The following is a 25780-nucleotide window of genomic DNA, read 5'->3' on the forward strand; positions in this document are numbered from 1 at the left end:
TATCCATTAGGGAGGAATATGTTTTAGTTGTTATGTGATAAAATATCACCTCAAAGGCTGTGTGAGGTCAAGTTACTTAAGCTCTCTAAAGCTGTGGTTTCTTTATAAGTAAGATGAAGGTAGCAGTATTAAGTTCTAGCGAAGTGTCTACCGATACGTTCTGAAAAATAGTAGGCATTTTAAGAACACAAATAAAAACAAAACACTTTCAAGAGAGTGGTCAACAACGTTCAAGTAATTTCAGGCCACTCAGAGAAGCATGGGGTACACCGAGTGAGAACTCAAAATACAGACTTTTCTTCTAGAATATGATACATGTGTGCCTGATAAACCACTCATTCTGCAGAATTGTGCACTGAAAATGAGCTTATGGGGGAAATTAATTTTAGGCATACCACTCAAAACCTATGCAGCTTTACATTGTTGTTGTTAGTTCTTTGGTTACAAACCTAATGAAAATATTAACTCCACTAACTCTCTGCCAACATTTTCACCTAACATCACAGTCAACTAACCATTTGCATCACATTTCCCCTCAAATCAAGGAGATGGCAGTTACTGAGTGCATTTGATTCCAGTACTTTTCATCAAAATTGAACATCTGATTCAAGCTACAGGGAGAAACATGTTCACAGCTTCTTTCTTGAACAGAAAGCTTAACTGTTGTAAAGTGTAGGGTTCTTGAATCCACTAAACTAGCCCCTATGTATACTAAAGGAATTGACCTGTACAGGATTTTTAGCCGCTCATTTGCACTTTTTTAGGACTTTACACGTTGTTAAGACTTTCTCTTTAATTGGGATGAAAACTTGCTTCTGATCACTATAAAATGTCAACATGCTAGAGGAAAATCCTATGAAGCAGCAAGATACCCAAAGTCTAAATTACGTTGATATTGTTCATTATTTACCAATGGCAAAGGGGCTCTTTTATATAAATATGTATTAGAATGGAGTATACTATATTAGATGAAAGAATTCTGAACTTCCCTAAAGCTCTTTGGAACTAAGTTGTTTATAGAGAATAAAGAATATAAATCAAACATGTTTCTTTTCTTGCTTCTGTTTCAGGTGTATAAGTACTTTTAGGGGTAGTTTAATGGGTTAGCTTCAGTAGAGACATTTGTTTGAGTTTTCTTACATTTCTCTTGTGCTTATCCCCCACGGTTGGCTGAAGAGTATGAAATTATCTCTGGATCACTAGCAAAAGTCCCCATTCCTGTTCATAATTACTGTTTACTATCAATTTGATTTATCCTATTCCTATAGCAGTGTTTTCCCCCCAGACGCCTTTTAGAGGTGCCTCTAAGGCACTTCTATCTAATTCCAGCACTGAGAGATCAAACTGCCTATCATGTATTTGGGAAGGTTGTTGTGCAAGATAGGCAGAGACCGTTTTGATCAAGTTATTCCATGTATACAGTAAACTTTATGTTTTATATTAAAGTATTACAATCTAGCTGGTTCGCTTTACCAAATCTTCATGAATTAAAACAAAAAAAGGAGTTGTGCCATATTTTAATTGTGCCACTTCATATCAGTGCTAAAGCAGCAAGTTCTTACAAATTATATGCATAATTTCATTGGGTCACATTTTCATATCATTTTATTTTAGCTACTTCTAGAGATGATTCCATCATTTCAAGTCCTGATGTCACTGATATTGCACCAAGTAGAAAGAGGAGGCAGCGGATGCAAAAAAATCTTGGAACAGAACCTAAAATGGCTTCTCAGGTGACTCAGCCTCAAGAAAAGGAAAAGTAAGTAATTTTATTTATTTATTCATTGCCACATGATGAGATATTATTTTAAAAATCTAATACCTGATCTCAAGAATTTTATTTACTTAAAAATCTGAATTTACTTAAGGCTGTTTTTAAACAACAAAAATTGTAATTTTGGAAATTGTAAAATGTTCAAATCAGTGTCTTTTCTCAGGTATTTGGTTAATTCCTATTAATATTGAAAGCAGAAGTGCTAAAAATATAATCAAAATGTTTTTTCTTGTGGTTTTTATAGATTAATTAGAAATGGCATGTAGACACTAAAAATATTAGAATCCAGCTTGTGTTCAGTAGTGTTTCAATCTGATTTACTGCTTTAAGCAGACTCATATAGCATTTGAATTAGCTACCTGATTTGGTTATGCTTGGAGTTTTTTCAAGGGCAATGTCTCTTCCTAGTCATCTCTATCTCTCTATTAAAATTTTGATTACATGCTTTATTTTTACAGATTTTCACTCTTTCATTCAGATACCCTCTTTTGATAAGCATCCCAATTTAGTTGTAGTGAATTGAGGAGTTGGGATAATTAACATTTTATTTCAGCAAAATAGCATTTATAAAGAATAATTATCAGTTGAATCCTAAATGAATGTACCAATCATTTGTGTATCTCTCTATCTCTATCTCTATCTCTATCTCTATCTCTATCTCTATGCCCTGAGAGTTTATTTCTTTTTCCCTAAACTTTTTATTAATTTAGCAAATAGTTAATGAACAATAGCCATATGACAAATGATATTACAGATCAGTGGTTTCACAGTGTGGAATGATGACCCCCTAGGGCAGTCCCCAAGCTCATCTCTTCTTCAGTTCCATACCTGTGTGAAGCCAGTCTCTTCATATATTTCACTTAGAATAACATGTCACATCTGATTAAATGTGGAAGCTTAGGAGAATCCAACTCTTTTCATTCAGGCCAGCCATGAAACAGATTTACAAAGTATAAACATAGCCCTCACAAGATTTTTTGTTGAAATATAATGATCTTTCATAAAGAATATCATATTCATGTTGACATATACTAGGTTTATTTTTTTTTAAATGAATTCATAAAGATTTAAAAATGTTCTGGGTTTTTAATTTTGAATATGATAAATATAATACATATAAACAAAAGCTCTTGAGATTCTCAAGAACTTTCAAAAGTGGAAAAGTTTTTTTTTTTTTACACTTTTAAAAGTATAAAAGTTTTTGTTCCTGAGAGCAAAAAGTTTTAGAGTTTTGTGGTAGACATTGAGGATGCCAAGACAGACACAGTCCAAGCCTTCAGGAAACTGACAGCCTGACAGAAGGGAGTTTTTGAGTTTATGGTATAAAAGTAAGCATTGTACAGTTAAGAGTGAAATTGTTTTGTTTGTCTATTTATCATTGGGTTTTTATTCTCTCCACCATTGGCCTGATTTACTGGTATTGAAAATGCATTAGGTCTTTATACCCTTATGTCTCCAGACAATACATACAGAAACCCAGTGTACATTAAACTCTTACTGGTTTGTACTCAGCTTCTGAATTTATTCATTAGCTCATAAACCTCTGGCTTCATAGAATTCAAAGGTATTGTATTATCTCTTTTATTTATCATCATTATTATTATTATTATTATTATTATTTTGAGAGAGAGAGAGAGAGAGCATGAGCCGGGGAGGGGGCAGAAGGAGAGGGAGAGAGAATCTTAAGCAGGCTCTACAGTCAATGTGGAGCCCAATGTGGGACTTGATTTCACAACTGTGAGATCACCGCCTAAGCTGAAATCAAAGAGTCAGACGCTTAAGCAACTGAGCCACCCATGTATTATTTCTTTTAAATAATGAACCAAAAATATTTCCAATTTGCAAATATTAGAGTAGCCAGACTATTCCTATAGATCATTATAGGAAAAAATAAAATTACAAGCAGTTTGAAGTATTCAAGCTCTGTACTTCATTCAGTCACTCTGTAGGCAAATGAGCAATGAGTATCAGTTGTGTGCTAGACAGAAACTAGATGTTGGGGATTCAGGAGAGTAGAAAACAGCCTCTGTCTTCATGGAACTTTTGATTCAGTTGTTTTGTCTGATGAAGATTTCAGGGTCTGGGGGAAGAATGAAATGTACTGGTTTTATGTTAGAGAGCTGCACCTTAGTTCTTTTCATTCTGCCTGTGAAGCATATACAAGGTTTTGAGGTTACTAACATTTTCTGATTACATGATATTGCTTGAACAGGTTTCCAGTACACATGGTACAGAGATGAAAGAAGTTTAGATCTGAATCAAGACTAAATATGTTATTTAGGATTTTTAATAAAGGCAATGTGTTTGCTTCTACCAATTATATGCAATTCATGTGTTCCTTTTCTATATTTTGATAATCATGTTAGTACTTATTTTGTATATTTTCACTACTTTAAAAGTTGATATAAAACCATATCAGCTTCTTTGAATTGTCTGCTAATTTTATTACTTTGGACCTTAAGGCTCAACTGGTCCTAGGAAGAAATGGAAAACATATGTTAGATGTCAGGAAGAATTTTAAAGATTGAAGAAAATTTAGTGTAACACTTATCAATCAGATGTTGAGTGGTTGATACCCTGCTCTACAATTCCTCTTGCTCTGCCCAAGTAAAGCAGAGAGAAAAAGTATATATTTTGTTATTTAATTTTATTTTTTTATACATTTGGGTTTTTTTTTTCCATTTTGAATACAGAAGACAAATTTTATGGCTCTTAAAGTTGAAAGTGCTCTTTCTTTCCCATTTTTTTTTAATCAAAAACAGTAGAAAGCTTCAATGAAACAAAACAAACAAAACAAAAAACAAGCTATTAACTGTAAAGAAAACTTAAAATAACTCATTCTCAAATAGTGATGATTAACCCTTATTTTATGTTTTTATTTAAAAAAAAATTTTTTTTTAACATTTATTTATTTTTGAGACAGAGAGAGACAGAGCATGAATGGGGGAGGGTCAGAGAGAGAGGGAGACACAGAATCTGAAACAGGCTCCAGGCTCTGAGCAGTCAGCACAGAGCCCGACGCGGGGCTCGAACTCACATACCGCGAGATCGTGACCTGAGCCGAAGTCGGACGCTTAACCAACTGAGCCACTCAGGCGCCCCATATGTTTTTAAATTAAAACTACTACCTAAGTTAAAATTACCACTTCCTAATGCGGTCTTATTCACTCATAAGGAACTAGGTTATTATACTTTTTAACCATGAACACAACTTAAATATGATACACAAGTAACATATTCTGACTTTCTAATATTGCCATGCTGGTGAAATGGGATTAGAGACCACATCCATTAGTTCTAAAGATACCTCTCTAACACAGATCAAACGTAGATCTCAGATTTCACATAAAATGCCCTAAAACCACTCCCACTTAGGATATAACTTAAAAATTTTGAGTATAATTCTAAAGATTCCAGTCTAGAACCTTAAGGCTGGTGTTATCCCCTCACTCTGTTCTTGCAGTCACAAGATTAATTGTGTATATTCCTGTTTCTCAGTAGATTATAAGCCCCTTCAGGCAGTGGACCAAGCATGGGCTTTGCAACAAAATATTGGTTGTACTGCTCTGGAAAAATAATTATATAAGTCTGTGTCTGAGTTGTTTTCATCTGTAAGAAGGGTAAATTAATATCTACCTTGTAGGGTTTGTGTAAGATGTAAATGAGAGGTCACATATAAAAAATTTATCACAATTCTTATATATTTTGTATCTCTCTCTTCTCTCATACCTTGCCACTATACCAATGACAATATCACAATAAATGCTTAAATAAGTTTAAAAGTTACCATGATTTTGTGTTATGGATTAGTATTAGTATAGATTAGTATATACACAGGTTAGCATACATTAGTATTTAGTTTTTTTAAGAGTACAGAGTAACCCATGGTATTTAGAAATACACTAAAAATTTTACGTGAAATACTTATAAATACATCAATTTAAAAAATAATATTCTCATTCATCAACATCCTGCATTTTTTAACCTTACTTTTTTCATGAATTTAAAAAATTTTTTTAATGTGTATTCATTTTTGAGAGATAGAGAGACAGAGCTCAAGCAGGGTGAGGCAGAAAGAGGGAGAGAGACAGAATCTGAAGCAGGCTCTGGGCTCTGAGCTGTCAGCACAGAGCCTGACACGGGGCTTCGACTCATGAACCATGAGTCACCCAGGTGCCCCCCCTTTTTTCATGAATTTTAATTGCTAATACCTAATAAATGTGTAAATAATTTATTGCTAACTCATATTTATGATTTGAAAGTAGTGCATAGTTAAAAGCATAATAAAATTATAGATAGTGGGGAAGTTTACAGATCATCTGGTTTGATCCTTTCATTTTGCAAATAGAAAACTAAGTTCCAGAAAGAGGAAATGACTTGCATAAACTCCAGTAGACATAATAAAATTTTAAATTAAGTCAGAGTACCTATGATCATCCCTTCCTCCACTTTGGTTTTGAAAGGCAGACCAGGAGAAACCAAGGGAAGTCAAGGAATAAATGTGGAACATGCCCAGTGGGAATATTTGAAAGGAGTAGAGGCCCTAGAATTTTTCAAAGAGGGTTTAGGACACAAGAAGTTTAGAATTAGGGGCCACTTTCTTTTCAGCCCTCAGTAGTAAATACCCACATCTGCATTAACTAATGTACATGTGAAGTTGTCAGAGAAAAAGGTGTTTAGAAATTTATGAAATTGTAATTTAGCTGTGTTTGATACCAATTGCATTATTTTTCAACTGAGAGAAGTAAATCAATTTGTAAATAAACTTTTAAAATTTATGGGCACATTATGAATATTAAATACATAATAAGTCTACAGAAGTCTACAAAAGAAGACTTTGTAGTAAAGTTATTTGTACCAATAAAAATACTAAATAGTAAAATACACAATATAGTTTTTATCAGAAAATGTGAGTGAGAGGTACTATGGAAATGTTTACCATCTTCTACAAGATAATATTAAAGTATACTGTTTATGTTATACTAAACATGGAAAAGTGAAGTCAAGCCTCATATATTTGCTTTTTTTTTTTTTTTAATTTTAAATGTTTATTTATTTTTGAGAGAGAGAGTGCAAAGGTGGGGGGCAGAGAGAGAGGGAGACACAGAATCTGAAGCAGGCTCCAGGCTCCAAGCTGTAAGCACAGAGCCTGATGTGGGGCTTGAACTCACAAACCATGAGATCATGACCTGAGCCAAAGTCAGACGCTTAACTGACTGAGCCACCCAGGCACCGTATTTGCTTTTGATTAAAAAAAAAAAAAAAAAATCTCTCTCTCTCTCTCTATATATATATGAATAAAATTTCAGGAATAAGATAAAACTAAATAGTGAAACCACATAAAGATGACTCAAGTCTGTTCAATTTCTTAATTCTAACCCTCTCTTAGCTCCTTTCTAGATAGAAACACAGCAGGTTTTTCTTCAGACGGGTATAAAGAACCAGGCAAAGCAAAGGTGACTTCTCAGTGTCTGGGCTCTAAAACACCATTTAATGAGTGAATAGCAGCATGATTAGTGAACAGCTAGATAACTTTCACACAGGAAAAGTTAGCATATTAATTTGTCAGTAAATGTAAAACCTATAATGAAGATAATTTCTCAACAGATTATCTAATGTTATCGCTGTATCAAAGTAAAAATCCATCCTTATGTGAAAATAATTATTTAGCCATATAAGAAAATATCAACTATTAAAAAATAGTAAGCTATAATGGCATTTGTAATGGTCACAGCTTTTATAATTAAGTATTGTGGTATGTTTTGAAAGTTCTAAAAAAAAATGTGTCACTCCCAATATCTTCAAAATATTTTGTAACCCAAGACAAATGTAATTTTCTAAGTCCTTGAGTTTACTCTAAAAAAATAATAATACCGTGTCAAGTGGGAGCTATGTACTATGGAATCATTAACCAAATTCTGTCACATAATGCAAAAACTCTGTTGCACAAAGGTACAGAAAATTTAAGTAACTGATCCAAGGTCACACAGTGAGTGATTTTAAACAATTATTTTGTGGATCATTAAATAACACATTCTCCATTTTTCATAAAAGAGTGAGAGACTGTCTTTTCATGCATGAGTAATTCCAATTGCTAAATTTAGCCATAAAACCAGTTTATTATTATCATCCTATTACTGTTACTGTTATTGTTACTAAATTAAACTGTTGGTTCTGCATCAACCAGTCACTATAGGTAATGCAGTTGTTTGACCAATGGTGTTTTCTTGCACTTTACTCTGCTAACATAAGTATTGCCTGCTTATAAACCTGTACTACATGGTAAAAGTACATGAAATATTTGGTTGTACATCTCCTTAAGTGTATGTTCTATGGACATTCAATAGAGGTAACTCCTAGATGACCAGTATCAAAAGTTTTCAAAATTCTGAATAGTTAATGAATTTTATATGTAAACAAAGTTATTCTACCATATTGTTTTTCTTTGTATTCTTAGCCATGTTTAATTAGAAAAAAGTGAAACTGAGAATGAATGTATTGTATAATTTTTTATACTTCTCAGTGAAGAAAAATTGCACAGAAAGTTTGGTTTATAGTTTACATTACCATAGCATTTTAACCATTATATAGCATTAAATTTACCTGGGAAGTTTGACTTCATTACTTGTTTTCAGTGCTAAGAATATGCTGGCTTTCAGTTGTTTTTGTAAGTCCCTCCCAATGTTATTTCCTCTGTATTCTCTGCGGTAGCCTCAGTGGTTTATATTCATTGTATGACTATTACATGATTTTACATTGACAATAGAAATACACAGTAGATACTGTTTGTTGAGAAGAAAAGAATTCTGTTGTTTTCCCTCATTCATACACTCACTCACCCATTCATTCATTCATTCACCCTTCCTTCATTTTACAGAGCACTAGGGACATACTACTGAGAGAGGCCCTGATCTCATAAAGCTTAGTCTATATGAGAGAAGACAAGCGTTAATTATATCATTAAATCAATATATAATTGCAAACTTTTGAAGTATTTCAGGATTTAGGGGAAACATGGCAAGGGGAGCTTGTGGCTTGAGGAATCATTTGAGCTCTAATCTGAAGGATAAAGAGGAATGCAATGGTGGAGTAGAGAGCAGAGTGCTTAAAATCCAGAGGTAACAGCCTGTGAGCATGACCCAGGTGTAATGCATAAGCGATGGCATGGAGGGAGCCAGAAGGGAGGAAGTGTGAGGAGACAGGACTGCTCAGAGGCCAAGCCAAGCTGGCTGTGAGCTTCTTAATAAAAATTCATCCTTTCCTTGTATACATATTAGCATTTTTGTTTCTCATATCACAGGAGACTTTTCTTCGGTTTTCCCTACTTTTTAATACTGGTTTTAAACTCATGCTCATAAGAGTTATAAAGTACCATATTGACTAGAAAACTCTGATATTTTCATCCTTATTACATCTTCTTAGATATGATCACTTAAAATTATCTAAAGCTATTGTACTTAATTTCTTTTTCTTCTTTTTTAACGCTACTTTCAAACTGCTTAATGTTGCACAATTTTGGATTCCCAATAACAACTTTCATTCTCTTGAAACACAGGAAACTAGAAAATTGAAAACATACCGAAACTTATGTAGAGTGCTCCCAGGGATAATAGCTTAAATTGGCATGTGTTAGCAGTCCTGAGGTGCAGGATTGTACTGCTATTTTACCTTTTTATGGTAAATATTAATACTTTTTTTCAGGAATATTTTTAGATCTTTGAAGAGTTCCTACTTCTGGTAAAACTCTGAAATCCTTGAATGTGTTATATATTGATAAATATTCATTAAAAAAATTTTAGTGTGACTAATCCACACAATATGATTATTCTTGGGGTACCTTCATCCTGTTCTGTCAACTAGCATCAAGACTTAAGAGTTATTATTCAACATAACCATATGCTGTACATTCCTTGCTATTTACTATCTTACATCAGTTGAAATTGTGATTTATAGAGTTGCTTGGTGTGACTTTTTAATCCTGTGTATTAAAATGAACCAGCTGTAAAAGACCACAGAAATTATAAAATTACTTTCATATTTATATACTTTATTAATATCAGGTAAAATAGTGTAAACAAAAATATTGTGAAATTACTCTATAAATATATAAGGGCACGATATGTATCTAAATGAAATGTCACCATGTTCAGGCTTTATTAGGTACTGAGCTTAAATTTTTAATGAGGTCATGCTTTATAATACAACGTAATAAACAAGGAAGAATGTTTCATTTAAAATTCTTTAAAATTTAGGAGCTCTTAATTCTTCCAACATCCTGAAAGAGTGAATGTAATTAAAGTCTTTTAATAGCATTCTGTTGGTATGCCTTGAAGTCACTGATGACCAGGTAGACTTGTGGGATGACCTTAACAAATGGATTAAGTATTTCATTCATTATTTACTTATTTGGCAACATTGAGTCAGTGTATCAGTCTTACTGAAATTAGCAACAAGTGAATTAAATCAATCAACGAACAAAATTGTCAGATTAGATTATTTAATTAATGCTTTAATGCTTGTCACATCTTGAGCTGTTTCAACCTCTTTTTTCCCCAATTCTGCTTAACCTTTTCTAGGTGTTCTCTTTCTTAACTCTATAGATTTTCTTTCTTGAAAGCAAACTGGTTTTAAAAGATAATGAAGTTAGAATCTGAACAAGGGACCTAGAAATGAAAACTTTGCCTAAGAATCAAGGCTCTAACCCTAAGGAGAGGTGACCAGGAAGAACCAGACCCATATGCAACCAAGTGAGGATTATGCTGGAGATCTAGACAGGGCATCAAACACAAGGATACACCGTACAGACCTTGTTACCAGAACTGGAATAAAAAGTTCTTATTGTTCTTATCAGAAGCAACTGCTAAATTAACTTTGAACTCTTTAAGCGGTCCTTAACTAGAAAAAAAATATTAGTCCCTGTGGTCACAAGAGCTAAATGTATGGATCAGATAGAACAAAAAGCCTCTATCTCTGAGATTTGGTGGGAAGAAATTCAAGATGTGTATTGAATTTAGTTGATGATGAGTCCATAATTTATTCTTTACAGTAACACTAACAGACTTCATTCTGTAGAATATCTAAAGGAGATCTTAACAGGTAATCTGTAAGAGGTTCCAGATTCAAATAAGTTTTTAAATGGCTGTCTGCCACAGCTTCCACACTTCCATGTGATCCAACCCACAGAACTTGGAGATACATTTTTTAAAGGCTCTGAGAAACCCATAGTAAATAATTCATTTGATGTTGTAGTCACCTTTGAAATGTACTTAAGCATAGCACCCTCGTGCAATCTCCCTCTCCCCTCCCCAAAATGGTTTAGCAACAGTTAACAGTCCAAGGAATAATATTTTTCAGGGCCCTAGTTTGGGTTATGAACTCTCAAAATTCCCCCAAATCAATGATTTTAGAAATATAAGAACCTTAAACGATAATTATAGAATGTTAGCCATTGAGTGTATCTCAAGAAAAAAATAGTGGGGGACTTCACAGGAAAATTGGTGCATATGTGGGACTTTCTTCTGCCACTCCCCACAATCCTCCTACCTTGGAAACATACTGCTTGTCCAACATATGGACCTGCTGGGAGCAGCAGGATCATTTTCTAAGAGATTTCTAGTGATTAGAACACATTTTTATATCCGTAAAAGGAGCAGTTCAACATTATCTCACCTGCAGGGTAAAAGCATTAAAAAAATTTGGTCCAAAAATATAAATAAATATTTGTGTAGTCCTTAGATACTTTTATATAGTCTTTGTTTCTGCATGCTGACAAGTAAAAATATATAGGTTCACACATGTCATGCAAGGGTCAGATATGCTTTAGGCTTCTATGTGACGAGTATCTTCTGAAAACAAAGGGTTCTAACATGTTCCAAACAACCTTAAAAATATTACTAAATTATAACTTTTCACAGATGTTGCTCCTTGGACTGTAGTGAAAAATTTTAACTGTGTGTTCTGAGTCAACCTGTAGTGGTCCCACTAAGTAATTGTGTAGCTGTAATAATTTAGATTAGTGGTAGGTGGTAGATCAGCAAACACCCTCTTCAGATTAAGTTTATGGTTTAGTTGGCCAAGGTTATACAATCTTATTAAAGTCTACATAGCTACAGGGACCAGCAAAAGATGCAGCATATTTTAGCACAGTATTTTCATACCTCGTTGAGTGGGTTTAGGTACTAACACAGCCACCACTGAGATAGTTCATCTAACACATGGTCTTTCTGGACCCAGGAAAGCTCAGTTCTTTCCTTTTTAATTCTAGAATCTTACAGCATCATCCTGGATGAAATTGCACAATACATGCACTTTTGTTTAGAGTAATGATTGCATACGTCAGTCTTCCCTACTTACTAAAGTGAAGTTATGTCTTTCAAAGCTTTTCAAGGTCCTAGAGAGCCCAGTTCTGCATAGTGACCTAGTTGTGGTCAAATAGAGTTTGAAATAAAATATTTACTATAAGTGAGATTCTTCTTATGGTGGAGTTTTGAAGAAACTTGTTTGCCTTCTGATACATTTCTTTCTATGTTTCTTGTCAGTGTCATGGGTTATTAAAAAATAATAAAACCTAATAGTAAGGAGGGGAAGAGCCCAGTGTTGATCCATTTATTTATGAATAAACTTTTTTAGGAGTATTTTTAAGTTCACAGCAAAATTGAGCAGGAAGTACAAAGAGTTCCTGTGTATCCCTGGTCCCCACACATGTACAGTCTCCTCCACCATCAACATCCCCCAAAAGAGCGATACAGTTGTTAAACTGATAAACTTACACTGACACACCTTTCTCGCTCAGAGTCCATAGTTTGCATTAGAGATCTTTCTTGCTGTTTGTTATACATTCTATAAGATTTGGATATATATATATATATATATATATATATATATATATATATATATAATTACAAGTATACACTATTGTAGTACTTAGTAGTTTCACTACCTTAAAAATCCTATGTACTTCACCAGTTCATCTTTCCTTCCTCATAGTTTTGCCTTTTCTAGAATGTTATATAGTTGGAATCAGACGGTATGTAGCCTTTTCAGATTGGTTTCTTTCACTTCACAATATGCATTTAAGGTGCCTCTATGTGTTTTCATGACTCGATAGCTGATTTATTTCTAGCATTGAATAATATTTCATTGTCTGGATGTGCCACAGTTTATCCACTTACTGACTAAAGGAATCCATTTATTTTTCAGTAATACCATGATGCTCTATATTTGCAGATCTCTTCTGTACTTTATTTGCAAAACATTTATGATGTAGCCTGCTATTTTTAAATTTAACTATAAACATTTTCCTCTTTAGTAAATGCATTGCTTCCACATCATTTTATATTTCTAGTATTCCATTGCATAAATTATACCATAATTTCTTTAACCAATTCCCATACTGTACATTTAGGCCTTATCCACATTTGTGTTATTACAAAAAGTTCCATATATACTTGTACATAAATTTGCACATAGGACTGATTATTATTTTAGAGTGAATTCCCAAAAGTGAAGTTACTAGGTCAGAGGGCATATGTACTTGTTAGTCCTTTTGTTACGTTTTGCCAGAATTCCTCCAGAAGGCTTTAACAGTCTGTACCCTCACAAGCAGTGTTTGCCTTTTGTTCTCCAGTTCATTTTGATCATTGCAAGATCATTTTAATTATTTAATCAATGATGACTACCTCATTGCTTAATTTTTGTATTTAACCGTTAGAGAAGTCTGGAGTTTTTCTGGTATTTACCAATTATTCTCATTTTATCTTTTGTCTACTATGTGTCCATAACCTAAGCTGATTTTCAGTGTAGGTCTTTGTCTCCTATTGTTTTATGAGAACTTCTTATATCTAAATATATTAATCTTTGGTTTTCCCAGCCAATCATTTGCCCTTTAATTTTTGTTAATGACATTTGTATTTGCATAAGTTATTAGATCAATCCATACATAATAATGATATTTAATATTAATTGAATATTTATGATGTCCTAGGTCCTGTACTAAATTCTTCATATGCATTATCTCATTTAACTATGCCCATTTCATAGATCAGGAAGCTCAGACCTAGACAGATTAGATAACTTGCCCCAAAAATTTGATTTTGAATCTAGAATCATCTTATTCCAAAGAAAATTCCTTTAAGCTACTTTATTTTCCTGCTCAAAAATAATAACTAATATGTATCTGATTACTATATACCAGGTGATGAGTTAAACACTTAAATTCCATCAACTTAATTCTCACGACAACTCTGAATTAGGGCTCTATTTATAACCGTATTTATGAAAAGTTAAATTAAGATGAGTTTCAGTGAGATTTAACTGCTTGTTCAAAATTTCTACAATAACATAGTAGAAATAAAACTAAGCTCCGTGAGGGCAAAGATTGGGTTAATAAGACCTCCTGCTTGCCTTTCAATATGAATATCAAGGTCACATGAGATCATGTTTATGAAAATACTGTCTAGGTTGGATACTCTAGGAATATGATGCACCATTATTTTTAAAGCACTATTATCCCTGGGTTTTCAGCTAAATCTTGGAAATCTATTCCTGGCAAGGAAACTGTGTTTATGCACTTTTCAAACCTGGAGTGTTTGCTTTTCTCGTAACTCTTATGGAATTGAGGATTACCCTTAACTCTCTATGTGTTAGCCTAGCAAATTTTCCTCCTTCATTTGGCAATCAAGAAGATAATGTTGGAGGAAAATAATACAATTGGAAGACCATGTTCCATGTTTTAAAAACACTTTGATTAATTTCAGATGCATATATATGCATTTGTATTCTATCTTATATTATTAATCATTTAAGATTTAATTTTCCACTTACTCGTTATTTACTTATTTTTTGTTACTGTTCGATCATTTCCATCTGCCAATTAAAATATGGTAGTTGGCCATGTTACTTTTTCAGAAAGGATCTGCTTTCATGTTTGTATCTTAACAATTCCTAAGAACTTATTGCTGTTTTTTCTAGTATAAACCTCAGTGTATTTGAAATTTGTGTGTGTGTGTGTATGTGTGTGTGTTTGATTTTTCTTGCGAATATAATTCATCAGATTCAAATTTCTAGTTCTTGAAGAATTTTGGTAAATGAACTTTAAAAGTTCCTTAGTGTCAAATTAGAGACATAAACTAAATGTGCGATTGCTATATATTTACTTTGGTCATTGTGAGCAAACCTCATTTTTTTTTTATACAAGTTTTAATTTTATCATAATGTTTATCTTAGTTGCAAAAGTAAACACAGTGGTGGTTTTAAAGCAAGATAGGTTTTTATTAGCTTCACTCTGTGTTTACCTAACTGTTCAGGCTGCGGCTCTCACTTTCCTTGCCGCATGTTTTGATTAATGACCCTCTGGACTTGTTCCAGAATATACTGATTATGGTCAGTGCACTTCAAACATGATTTATTAATTGTGTTTGCAGCTCAAAATAATTATGTAAAGATTGATCATAGGTATTATTATAGGTTTGCCAATAAAATCAGCAGTTATATTTTAAGATAAAGTTTCCCTGAGTGGATTTTTGTAACTGTACAGAAAGGACAAAATATTAATATTAAAAATATATATATTCAGTATTAACCATGGCCTTATGCCCTTTTAAAGCATATTGATTAAATGTATCAGAGATTTAGTCTTCTGAGTGCATGTATTTTGAGTTCTGTTTTAACGTAATTTCAAAATAATATGTTTCATTGGAGATTACATAGATGTTTATATAAAGTATTTCCTTGTTTATAACTAACCCTGGGAACAACCTTTCCTACTATTCCCTTTGGCTATTATATGCATTTAGACTTCAAATTACTGACAGACTTGAGTTTCTGTTTAAAATAATTTTTAATTGGAAGTTGTTATAATCTTTCTGTGTTTTAGGTAAAGGGAATTTATCATATGCTTCATATATATTATGCTCACATTCGAAAGACTTTTTTACATCAAATTTCTCTAAATTTGGCATGAACATGGTTATTGTTTCAGGCATTTTAAGTGTTCTATCAACATGGAATAATGTGTAAATATTCATTATACTGGTCAGAGGAGTTATTAATCAAAAGAATTGACTCCCTGTTCATAATTTATTGTTCAATATTGAAAGAAAAATAGGTACATGTATTCTTTATTATTTGGTGTACCATATTCAAAATATATACACTTTAACAGTGAAATTCTATAACTTAAATCATTTACTATGATATGTAACTAAATGTTAAAAAGGTATTTGGTTTGTATTAAAACATCATGAAATGATATAAAATGTTTCATCACAATAGAACTGAACGTTTCACGTTCTAAGCTTATCTGAAACTACAAACTAATTATGTCAAAACAAGAAGATGTAAACTCTGCAAGTAACTGAGATGATAGCAAATGGAAGAAGAAAATAAAATATGAGGATAAAGAACAACAAACAAAAACTGAAATAAAGGAATTAAAAATATATCATAGTTCATAAATATTATTCAGGGATTTTGCTTGTTATTGGTAAATCATTACTAAAGGACAAAGAGCACCAAAATGCTTTGTTTAAACATCATTGTTAAAAATATTTTTAGTAAAATTTTAGGACATATACTTTGTTTAGTTAAAAATCTTATAATAATTTCATTTCTAAACAGTTCCTAAAAAATAATAATTTCTCTAGAGCAAACTTACATGTTATTTTTTTTAATATTATTTTTATAATAAATGAGGATAAATTATGTGTATTGAATAAGGCCGTGTTATCATTACCAGCATTATTGAGTGCTTTATCCTGCACATACCACTTCTAGAAATTCAGAATAAAGAGGCTGGTGCAGGCTATGTCTGCAAAAATCTTTGTATATGATATAAAACAATGAAGGAAGATTAATCAGTAGCACACATTTATCTTTTGTGACAAACTGTCTTTAATATGTATATGACTAAAATGTGCCAAGTTCCATAATAGATACAAGAATTAAGAAATTTCAGAGGAGGGAGAGTTGATATCACATCTGCAGGCTGTAAAATAGGGAGATGTGATAAAGTCAGAGAACACAGACTAGAAGGTATTGCTCAGTTTGGCTTTGTAGAGGAATGGATATTTCTAGAGAGATAAACTGAAGAAAGATATTGCAGAGATGAATATTGAAGCCAGCCTCCTCATTCCTATTCTGTTTGTGTGTGTGTGTGTATGTATATACACACACGCATATACATATACACGTATATATACGTATATACGTATACGTATACATACGCGTATATGTATATATGTGTGTATTTATACACACACACACATATACACACAGACATATATGTATATATATACATATATATAAATATTTTTTTTAATTTAAATTTTAGTTAGCATACAGTACAATATTAGTTTCAGGAGTAGAATTCAGTGATTTATCACTTACATAAAACACCCAGTGCTCATCACAACATCTGCCCTCCTTAATACCCATCATGAATCTAGTGCATCTCCCACCCACCTCCCTCCATTAACCCTCAGTTTGTTCTCTATCGTTAAGAGTCTCTTGTAGCTTGTTTCCCTCCCTCCACTTCCCATAAGTTCACCTGTTTTGTTTCTTAAATACTCCACATATAAGTGAAATCATATGGTATTAGTGTTTCTCTGGCTTATTTTGTTTAGCATACTTTCTAGCTCTATCCACATCATTGCAAATGGCAAGATTTCTTCCTTCTGATGGCTGAATAATATTCCATTGTGTATATATATTGCATCTTCTTCATCCATTCATCAGTCGATGGACATTGGGGGGCACCTCTCCATAGTTTGGCTATTGTTGATAATGTTGCTCATACCCTTCAAATCTGTGTTTTTGTATCCTTTGGGTAAATACCTAATAGTGCAATCTGGGTCATAGGATAGTTTTAGTTTTAGTTTCTTGAGGACACTCCATAGTGTTCTCAAGAATGGCTTCACCAGTTTGCATTCCCACCAACAGTACAAGGTGGTTCCCCTTTCCCCTGCATCTTTGTTAACAGCTTTTGTTTTTTGTAGTGTTAATTTTGGCCATTCTGACAGGCATAAGATGATATCTGATTGTCATTTTAATTTGTATTTCCCTTATGATGAGTGATGTTGAGCATCTTTTCATATGTCTGTTAGCCATCTGGATGTCTTCTTTTGAAAATTGTCTTCTTCATGTCTGTTGCCCATTTCCTCACTGAATTATTTGTTTTTTGAGTGTTGAGTTTGATAAATTCTTTATAGATTTTGGATACAACCCTTTACCATATATGTCTTTTGAAAATATCTTCTTCCATTATGCTAGTTGTTTTTTAGTTTTGTGGATTGTTTCTTTCTCTCTGCAGAAGCTTTTTATCTTGATGAGGTCCCAGTAGTTCATTTTAGCTTTGATTTATCTTGCCTCAGGAGACATGTCTAGTAAGAAGTTGCTCTAGCCTAGGTCATAGAAATTTCTGCCTGTTTTTTCCTCTAGGATTTTGATGGTTCTGTCTTACATTTAAGTCTTTCATCCATTTTGAATTTATTTTTGTGTATGGTATAAGAAAGTGGTCCAGGTTCATTCTTCTGCATGTCACTGTCCAATTTTCCCAATACCATTTGCTGAAGAGACTTTCTTTTGTCCATTGGATATTCTTTCCTGCTTTGTTGAAGATCAGTTGGCCAACAGTTTGTGGGTCCATTTCTGGGTTCTTTATTCTGTTTCATTGATCTATGTGCCTGTTTTAGTGCTAGTACCATACTGTCTTGATGATTACAGCTTTGTTGAAGTCCAGAATTGTGATGCCTCCACCATTTGTTGAAGAGATTATCTTTTTTCCATTAGATATTCTTTCCTGCTTTGTCAAAGATTAGTTGACTGTATAGTTGTGGGACTCCCTTTCTTTTGTTTTTTTAGTAATAGAACCCTCTTCCAACATACTGTGTATCCATAAGTTTTAACAAAGCATGTGGCTGCCAAACTAGAGGCAACATTTCTCAACTTCACTGGCAGCGAAGTACGGCCATGTGACAAAGTCCTTGACAATGGGATGTGAATGGAGATAATATGTGCAATTTGGGGATCTTGCCCTTAAAATGAATGGGTATACATTCTTCCATTTCTTCCTTCTTAGTTCATCTTCTGCCTAGCATGTTAGGAGGACATTCTAGGAGATGGCAGGGAAATAAGAAAGGAAGAATCATAGCCCCTGGACATTCTCGTGGAGCAGAGCAGCATATCTGCTGAGGAATACCCAACCTACCTATAGACTATTCTGTGAGAGAAAAATAAATGTGTAGCTTGATTGAGTTATGGTGCTTTTTGCATCCCTTTGTTACAGAAACTTGAGATATCCCCTAACTAAAAAGAAGGGTGTTACTGTCAGAGGAATAGAATGCAGTAAACTAAATACATGGAGGAAGAGTCTGGAACATAGGGGACCAGTGACCATATAATGAGGTGCATAGACATGTGAATAAAGCTGGCAAATTAGATGGATCTCAGATCACAAAGGAACTTTAATGCTAAGCTGATTTATTTGGATTTCTTTTATGAATGCAACTGGGAACTGTTAAAGGTTTTGAGGCAAAGAATGGCATAAGGAATAGTGCTTTACAGAAATTTCCCTGGAAATCATATATTTGATGGAGGGAATGTTTATAGATCAGCAGTGAAGATAGGAGGATATTACAGTAGTTCAGGAAGAGTTAGTTTGAAGAAGGATAGTGATTTTAAGTGTGAGTGTGATTGGAAAGGAAAGGAAGAGATGAATTGAGAAACACTTAAGATTGCTGTCTTCTTATTACCAAAGACCTTGGAAGCCTCATCAGTATTGAAAGCTATTTGTTAGACTTGGTCTTTCTCAGAGTAAGTCATTTTTCTTACTTCAGGAATCAACCTACCCCAAAAGCTGGATAATCAGAACTTGGTGGTCTTGGCATTGACTTCTGGAAAGGCTGGAAAAATTTCCTTTTCCAGATTGGCATATTTATATACTCAAGTATATAGGTATATACTACATTAATTTTATACTATTTTACTTCTTCATTTATTTGATATTTTAAACTTAATTAAGCATATCGGTAAGTATGTTAATCGGTAAGCTATCTTCAAATCATACTTTAAGAAACATTGTCACTGTGGGAGGTGTGCTGTAGTCTCCAAAAATGTTTCTTGATGAAGGGGTTCTTGTTAGCTCCAACCACAGGAAATATTCCATCTGGACATGTATCATGTATTTTCATTTCAATCTGAAGTTAATGGGTTTCTCTTGCTTAGAGAGATATGGCATTCTATTTATGGACTACAGGAAAAAAAAATAACTTTTTGCTTTATAGTCCTTTATAGATATAGTACTGATTTTATAAAGTGTTTTGACTTGGGCCAACATGTATGACATTCTAGAAATTTCCAGACTGTAAGGGTTAATACAGGAGTTGTATTCATGAGTGAATTTTACAAACCAATGAAGTTAAGAGATAATGTTATAAAACTAAATAGGCCTATATATCCCTATTTCAAGGAAACCATGAAAATAATATTTATTTACTGAGGTTTATTTTTGGCAATAAATGGTGCCACATAAGGCCTAAAAACTGGTAAAGAAAACATTTCATTTGTGCTTAACTGCTATATGTTTAAGTAAGACAAATGAAGATCTCAGTATTCTTACTGAGTAATAAGATGGTGTATTGCATTTTTATTTTGTCCACTTGTTTCAGATAATTAATTTATTAGTATTATAATGGAATTTATTGATTATCTAATAAAAAATATACGGCCACATAACCTTTACATGAATGTTTTGTGGGACAAAAGGCTTACTGTGTCAGGGAAAGCCCATTTCACCTGGTAATGTCCATGGTAAAGGCCCTAGATCTGCCTTCTTTGTCGAATCAGATAAATCTTCTACACGAAAGTCACTCATGTAGAGTGGAGTCATGTTATAAGTGCATACAACGTATACATATTCAATGTACACTTTCTTTCCTCTCCTTTGACCATAAAGAGGGGCAGGGGAGAGACATAGGAGAAAGAACATTTTAAATAGTTCTGGACATTCTATTCACACATATGCCAGGAGTGGGTATCAAGTGGGAAACAGATCTCCTTTCCCCCATCTGTCGAGTTTCTATGATCATTATATAACTGGAATAGCACATTTAAAAATAAACCTTTTTCATTAACATGGCCATTAAACACAAGGCACCTACTTTACATTTTCTACTGCTGGATGGAAAATAAATCGCCATTTATCAGAATGGAAGGAAAACTATAGTGCTGGACTACTTGAAATTAGTATATCATGCCAGGGTAATATTTTCGTAATGATTTTTCAGGATAATGTAATTTTCACATTATGACTCTTACTATGAGTTTTAGTTAGAACCCAACCCCTAAATAAAATAGAAACCCATTTAATATGGAGACCATTACATCCTCTGAGTTTTTCTACTGTGAGCTACAGAACCTGAATTTATCAATATTCCCTGAATATAACATGCTTTTCATGTGGTTATTCTCTTGGTTGGAGTTGCCTTTCACTGAATACACATGGTTTGCTAGTGTTCCATTGAAGTTGTTTTCCCAGAGCCTGTTTATAATCTCAAATGTGGTGTGATCTATACAGAGAATGATGGGACACCACACTTATATTAATGTGAGATGTTCCCCAGCTGTTACACTTTTCATTCCTGAGGTATCACTATTTTTTTAAGCCTACCTAAAAAGATAAGTACAATGGTCCTGAGTTTCTCAAACTGTAGTCATACATAGGCCACCATTTGGATTTTTGTTGTGTCTGTTTCACCACCCATTTCCACAGTGTTTACCCCTTCTTATTAACACTTCCACTGTGAGTTAATTATCTACTAAATTATGTTTTAAATTAAATAAGTTTATTGAAAGAAGAAGCCTCACATTCTTTTTTTTATGTTTATTTATTTATTTTGAGAGAGAGCAAGTGCGAGTGGGGAAGGGGCAGAGAGAGGGAGACAGAGAATCCTAAGCAGGCTCCGTGTTGTCAGTGTAGATCCCCATGTGGGGCTCAAACTCGCAAACCATGAGATCATGACCTGACCCTAAATCAAGAGTTGGACGCTTAACCGACTGAGCCAGCCAGGTGCTCCAAAGCTATACATTCTTAAATGGAAAATCAGTCTTACCTGAAGGTGAAGGTAAGTTTTAATACATTATAAAATTAACAAATGCAATCAACTATTATATTCTTACCTCAAGACTCTGTACCTAAGTATGATTCTCTCTATTAAAAGACACACTGCCATCTAAAAGACATCCCCTTTAGAGAGAGATCACTAATTTTATAGTTGTAATAGCTGCTGCTACATCGTTACTCACCATGTAACCATCTTCTGAGGGCAGGCCATAGAATAAGGAGTTAGATACAGATTTATCTACATCTTAACAGACAGGTGCTGTGTAATTTTTGGATCAAGTTACTTACCCACTCTGAGCCTCAATTTTACTTCTAAAATGGGAGCAGTGCTACCCACCTCACTCAAATTAATGAGATGACAAATACAATGTGCTAAGCACATGGTAAATGTTCAGTGTTGGTTATTACTGTAGTTCTTGTTCATCTTAATTTTCCCTTGCATTGTCCAGCTGTTTAAGTTTAATGCAGATTGTCCTCCATGGCAAGTTATTTACTTATGGTAAAATGATATTATCAAAGCATCTAATTCTATTTTATGATTTTTAATAAATTACAATGAAATAATGTTTATCCTCTGAAATTCATATGCTTTTGGCTTGAGAAACTTAAGTGAGTGGTGCAGTTTTCAGACGAGGGATAGACTGAAAAAGAAGCAGCTTTGCAGGGGCACCTGGGTAGCTGTTCAGTTAAGCATCCCACTGTTGATGTTGGTTCAGGTCATGATCTCACAGTTGTGAGATTGAGCACTGTGTCAGGCTCTGTGCTAAGCATGAAGCCTGCTTAAGATTCCCTTTTTCTCTCCCTCTGCCTCCTCCCCCACTTGCACTCTCTTTAAAAATACATACATACATATGTAAAATTTTTTTATAAGTTTGCAGAGAAGAAAATTGAAACATTCTGTTTTGGCTAGATTATATTTAAAATACTTAACAGACATCAAAGCAGATATATCAAGATATAGGAATCTGGAGTTCCTGGGAGAAGTGAGGTCTAGAGCTAAAGATTTGAGAGTCCTAAACATTTGGGATGTACGGTTATGATTTTGTAGTGAGAACAGTCAGTATAGGTAGATGTTTCTCTTCAGTAATTCTTGAGCAGTTCCTAATGTGGAGCTTTAAGCAACAAATAGAGTAAAGGTAAAGGAGATACTATTGGTAGTGCCAGAGTTCCATGCTTTGTTCTTTGATAGATTGTAACAGCTGTAGGAAAATAAATTCAGTTCTTTTTTTTTTTATTATTTTATGGATTCTACATGGATTTTATGGCCAGCTGATTTCTTTCTGGGCTCTCAACTCATCTGAACAATTGTAGTATCTGTTCCTGACAACTTTAATATTATATCAATTGGATTTTAAATTATATGTAGTATAGGGGAAAAAGTTCCAAATCACACTTTATACTGAACTGTTCTCTTCCTGTATAATGGTTGAATCAAAAGAATTTGTTGGGAACCTTTTAAGTCAGAGATTCCAACTTCATAGTCCAGGCAAGTAGGAAAAACAGATACATGAAACTATAATAGAGCAATTATTTGGGTGACTGTGATAGTCATTAGTTCTGTTCACCAAATATTTCCAGCTCTCTGCCTCCTGGGCACATGGTAAAATTGCACTTCAATAGCTATAGTTGAATGAGGCCATGAGACTAGGTCTTACCAGCAAGTTTTGATTAAAAGTGTCATGTGTAATTTCCGAGCCAGAGCGCTTTCTTTCCTTCTGCCATAATGATTGGCAGTGTTGGTAGCTGCCCTGTCATCCTAGGTCTTGGAATGAGGACAGCACAGAATGGAGCCCCCAGGCCACTCCTGATGGACATATGAGAAATGTTGAATGAGACAGAACTGCATGAATGAGAAATTAAAGCTTTGTTGTTTTATGTCACTGAGATAGATGTTGGGGTACTTGCTACTCAATATCGGTTAGGTTGAACCTGAGCACTGGAATACAGAGACTTGTCCAGATAGAGCATATTCTTAGCACCATCACACTACTATTTAAAAAATCACGAACCATAAGACAACATTGGTTGAAAGTTCACTACCAATGCCATGAAGTGAATATGGACACCTTTACCATAAGCAAAGGAGAACAAACCACTGCTTAGCTACATTTTTACAAAGTTCAAAATATCTAACATATTTCTAAATGTTACAATTTGGAAGTTACATATTCTCTTAATTCCAGTGTAATTGTATAATATAGAAACTTTAGGAAACTAAATTCTTCAACGATTCGGCAAACAAAGGAATACCTTTTTTTTAAAAAAGAAAAAAATAGCATTTTCAGGTTTTTCTCAAGCAGGTAGTAGGAATTGATTTTATTATTCACAAAACTATTTAACAAATGCTCTTTTATAAGCTCGTCTTGTGCCAGTCAGACGAATGGAGTCCAGCTCCCATTTAGAAGGTTAAGAGAGAAAACACTCAGAGATTTGACATCACTCCACCCCACCTAATGACTTCACTTTCCATTTGACTTGCTTTTTGTTATTTACTGAACTAAAAAATGTACTATCCAAATTAAAGCTGTAGTCTTCACTCCCACCAAGTATGTGGAGATTAACCACAATGCAGATGATCCAAAAACTCATAAATTGAGTAATTTTTAGTCATAGAATTTTTAAGGTGGAAACAGAGTAAGATAGGCTTTTCTGTTCTTTTACCAAATAATTAATGATATCTTTATCCATTGTTTAGTTGTAAACTGGCATAGAATATTAGCCAAATGAAGCAAGCTAGGACTTCATGGTCAGTGTCTATGCACAGTGTCTGTGTCCTCATAATTTGTCTATATGTCATCTTTCCTGGAGTTTGTTTTGGTGTAGTGTTTGCTTACACTACACTAGTAGCATCTAAGGAAAAAAATCTGGTGTTTCAGGTTAATGTTTGCCAAGCATCTCCCCTGTCCCTTATTAACTTCCAACTAAACTATTGTACTTAAAAAGAAATGTTACAATACTGGTAAAGTTATAAGAATATTAAGTAAGAAAGTAGGAGATCTGGGTCTAAGTTTTAACTGTGTCTTTTACTAAATTGTATGCTTTGTTTAACATCTTTCAAATCTGTCTCCTCCTTTCCATGTCCCTGTCACTGCTTTGGTTTAAGACCTTTTTACATAGCTCCCTTCCAGACTTCACACAGCTGCCTGAGTGACCCTTCTAAGATGTTAATCACTTCAAGTCTGTTAATGAGTCCCTATAGTTTTCAGGATAAAGTCTAAACCTCTTAGTGTTGTGCACAAAGCTTTTCACGAGCTGCCCCTTGCCTACCTCTGGCCCTGAGGTTGTAAACTGGCAGGCTGTGAGCAGAATTCAGCTCATGTATGTTTGGTCTGTTTTGTACCATGTTTTCTTAAAAATATGGCATGAACGTTAAATTACAAATTGAGAGATTTCTGACTTCTCTTGAAATTAGAAGATTATCCTCTCGCACGTTGGCATTTGGCTATTCCGACTGTTCTCTTTAGTGTTTTTTCTTTTAACCTTCTAAATGGGAGCTGGACTCCATTTGTCTGATTGGCACAAGATGAGCTTATAAAAGAGCATTTGTTAAATAGCTTTATGAATAATAAAATCGATTCCTACTACCTGCTTGAGAAAAACCTGAAAATGCTATTTTTTCTTTTTTTAAAAGGTATTCATTTGTTTGCCATTCATTGAAGAATTTAGTTTTCCTAGTTTTTATATTATACAATTACACTGGTATTGAGAGACTACAAAGCTTCCAAACTGTAACATTTAGAAATATGTTAGATATTTTTAACTTTGTAAAAATGTAGCTAAGCAGTGGTTTATTCTGCTTTGCTTACAGTAAAGGTGTCTTTAGGGAGGACAGTCCCTCTCTGATTTACCACAGTCCTCACCCACTGATATTTCACCCCTTTATGTAACTT

At 33.7% G+C, this 25780-nt stretch overlaps 1 protein-coding gene across 7 annotated transcripts in view; it reads left to right on the forward strand.

The window, feature by feature from the left end:
• The window catches only part of XRCC4 (X-ray repair cross complementing 4), a 318042-nt gene that overhangs the window by 132820 nt on the left and 159442 nt on the right, over positions 1-25780 (forward strand). For all 7 annotated transcript variants that reach the window (XR_007461795.1, XR_007461796.1, XM_049649769.1 and 4 more), the window contains one exon: positions 1615-1759. Coding sequence is in view for 5 of the 7 variants with exons in the window: in XM_049649769.1 (XP_049505726.1) it covers positions 1615-1759 (145 nt within the window). In the remaining 2 variants the exon portion in view is untranslated. The remainder of the gene's footprint in view (positions 1-1614; positions 1760-25780) is intronic.

Source organism: Panthera uncia (assembly GCF_023721935.1).
Source record: "Panthera uncia isolate 11264 chromosome A1 unlocalized genomic scaffold, Puncia_PCG_1.0 HiC_scaffold_17, whole genome shotgun sequence".
In the NCBI taxonomy this organism is placed as follows: domain Eukaryota; kingdom Metazoa; phylum Chordata; class Mammalia; order Carnivora; family Felidae; genus Panthera; species Panthera uncia.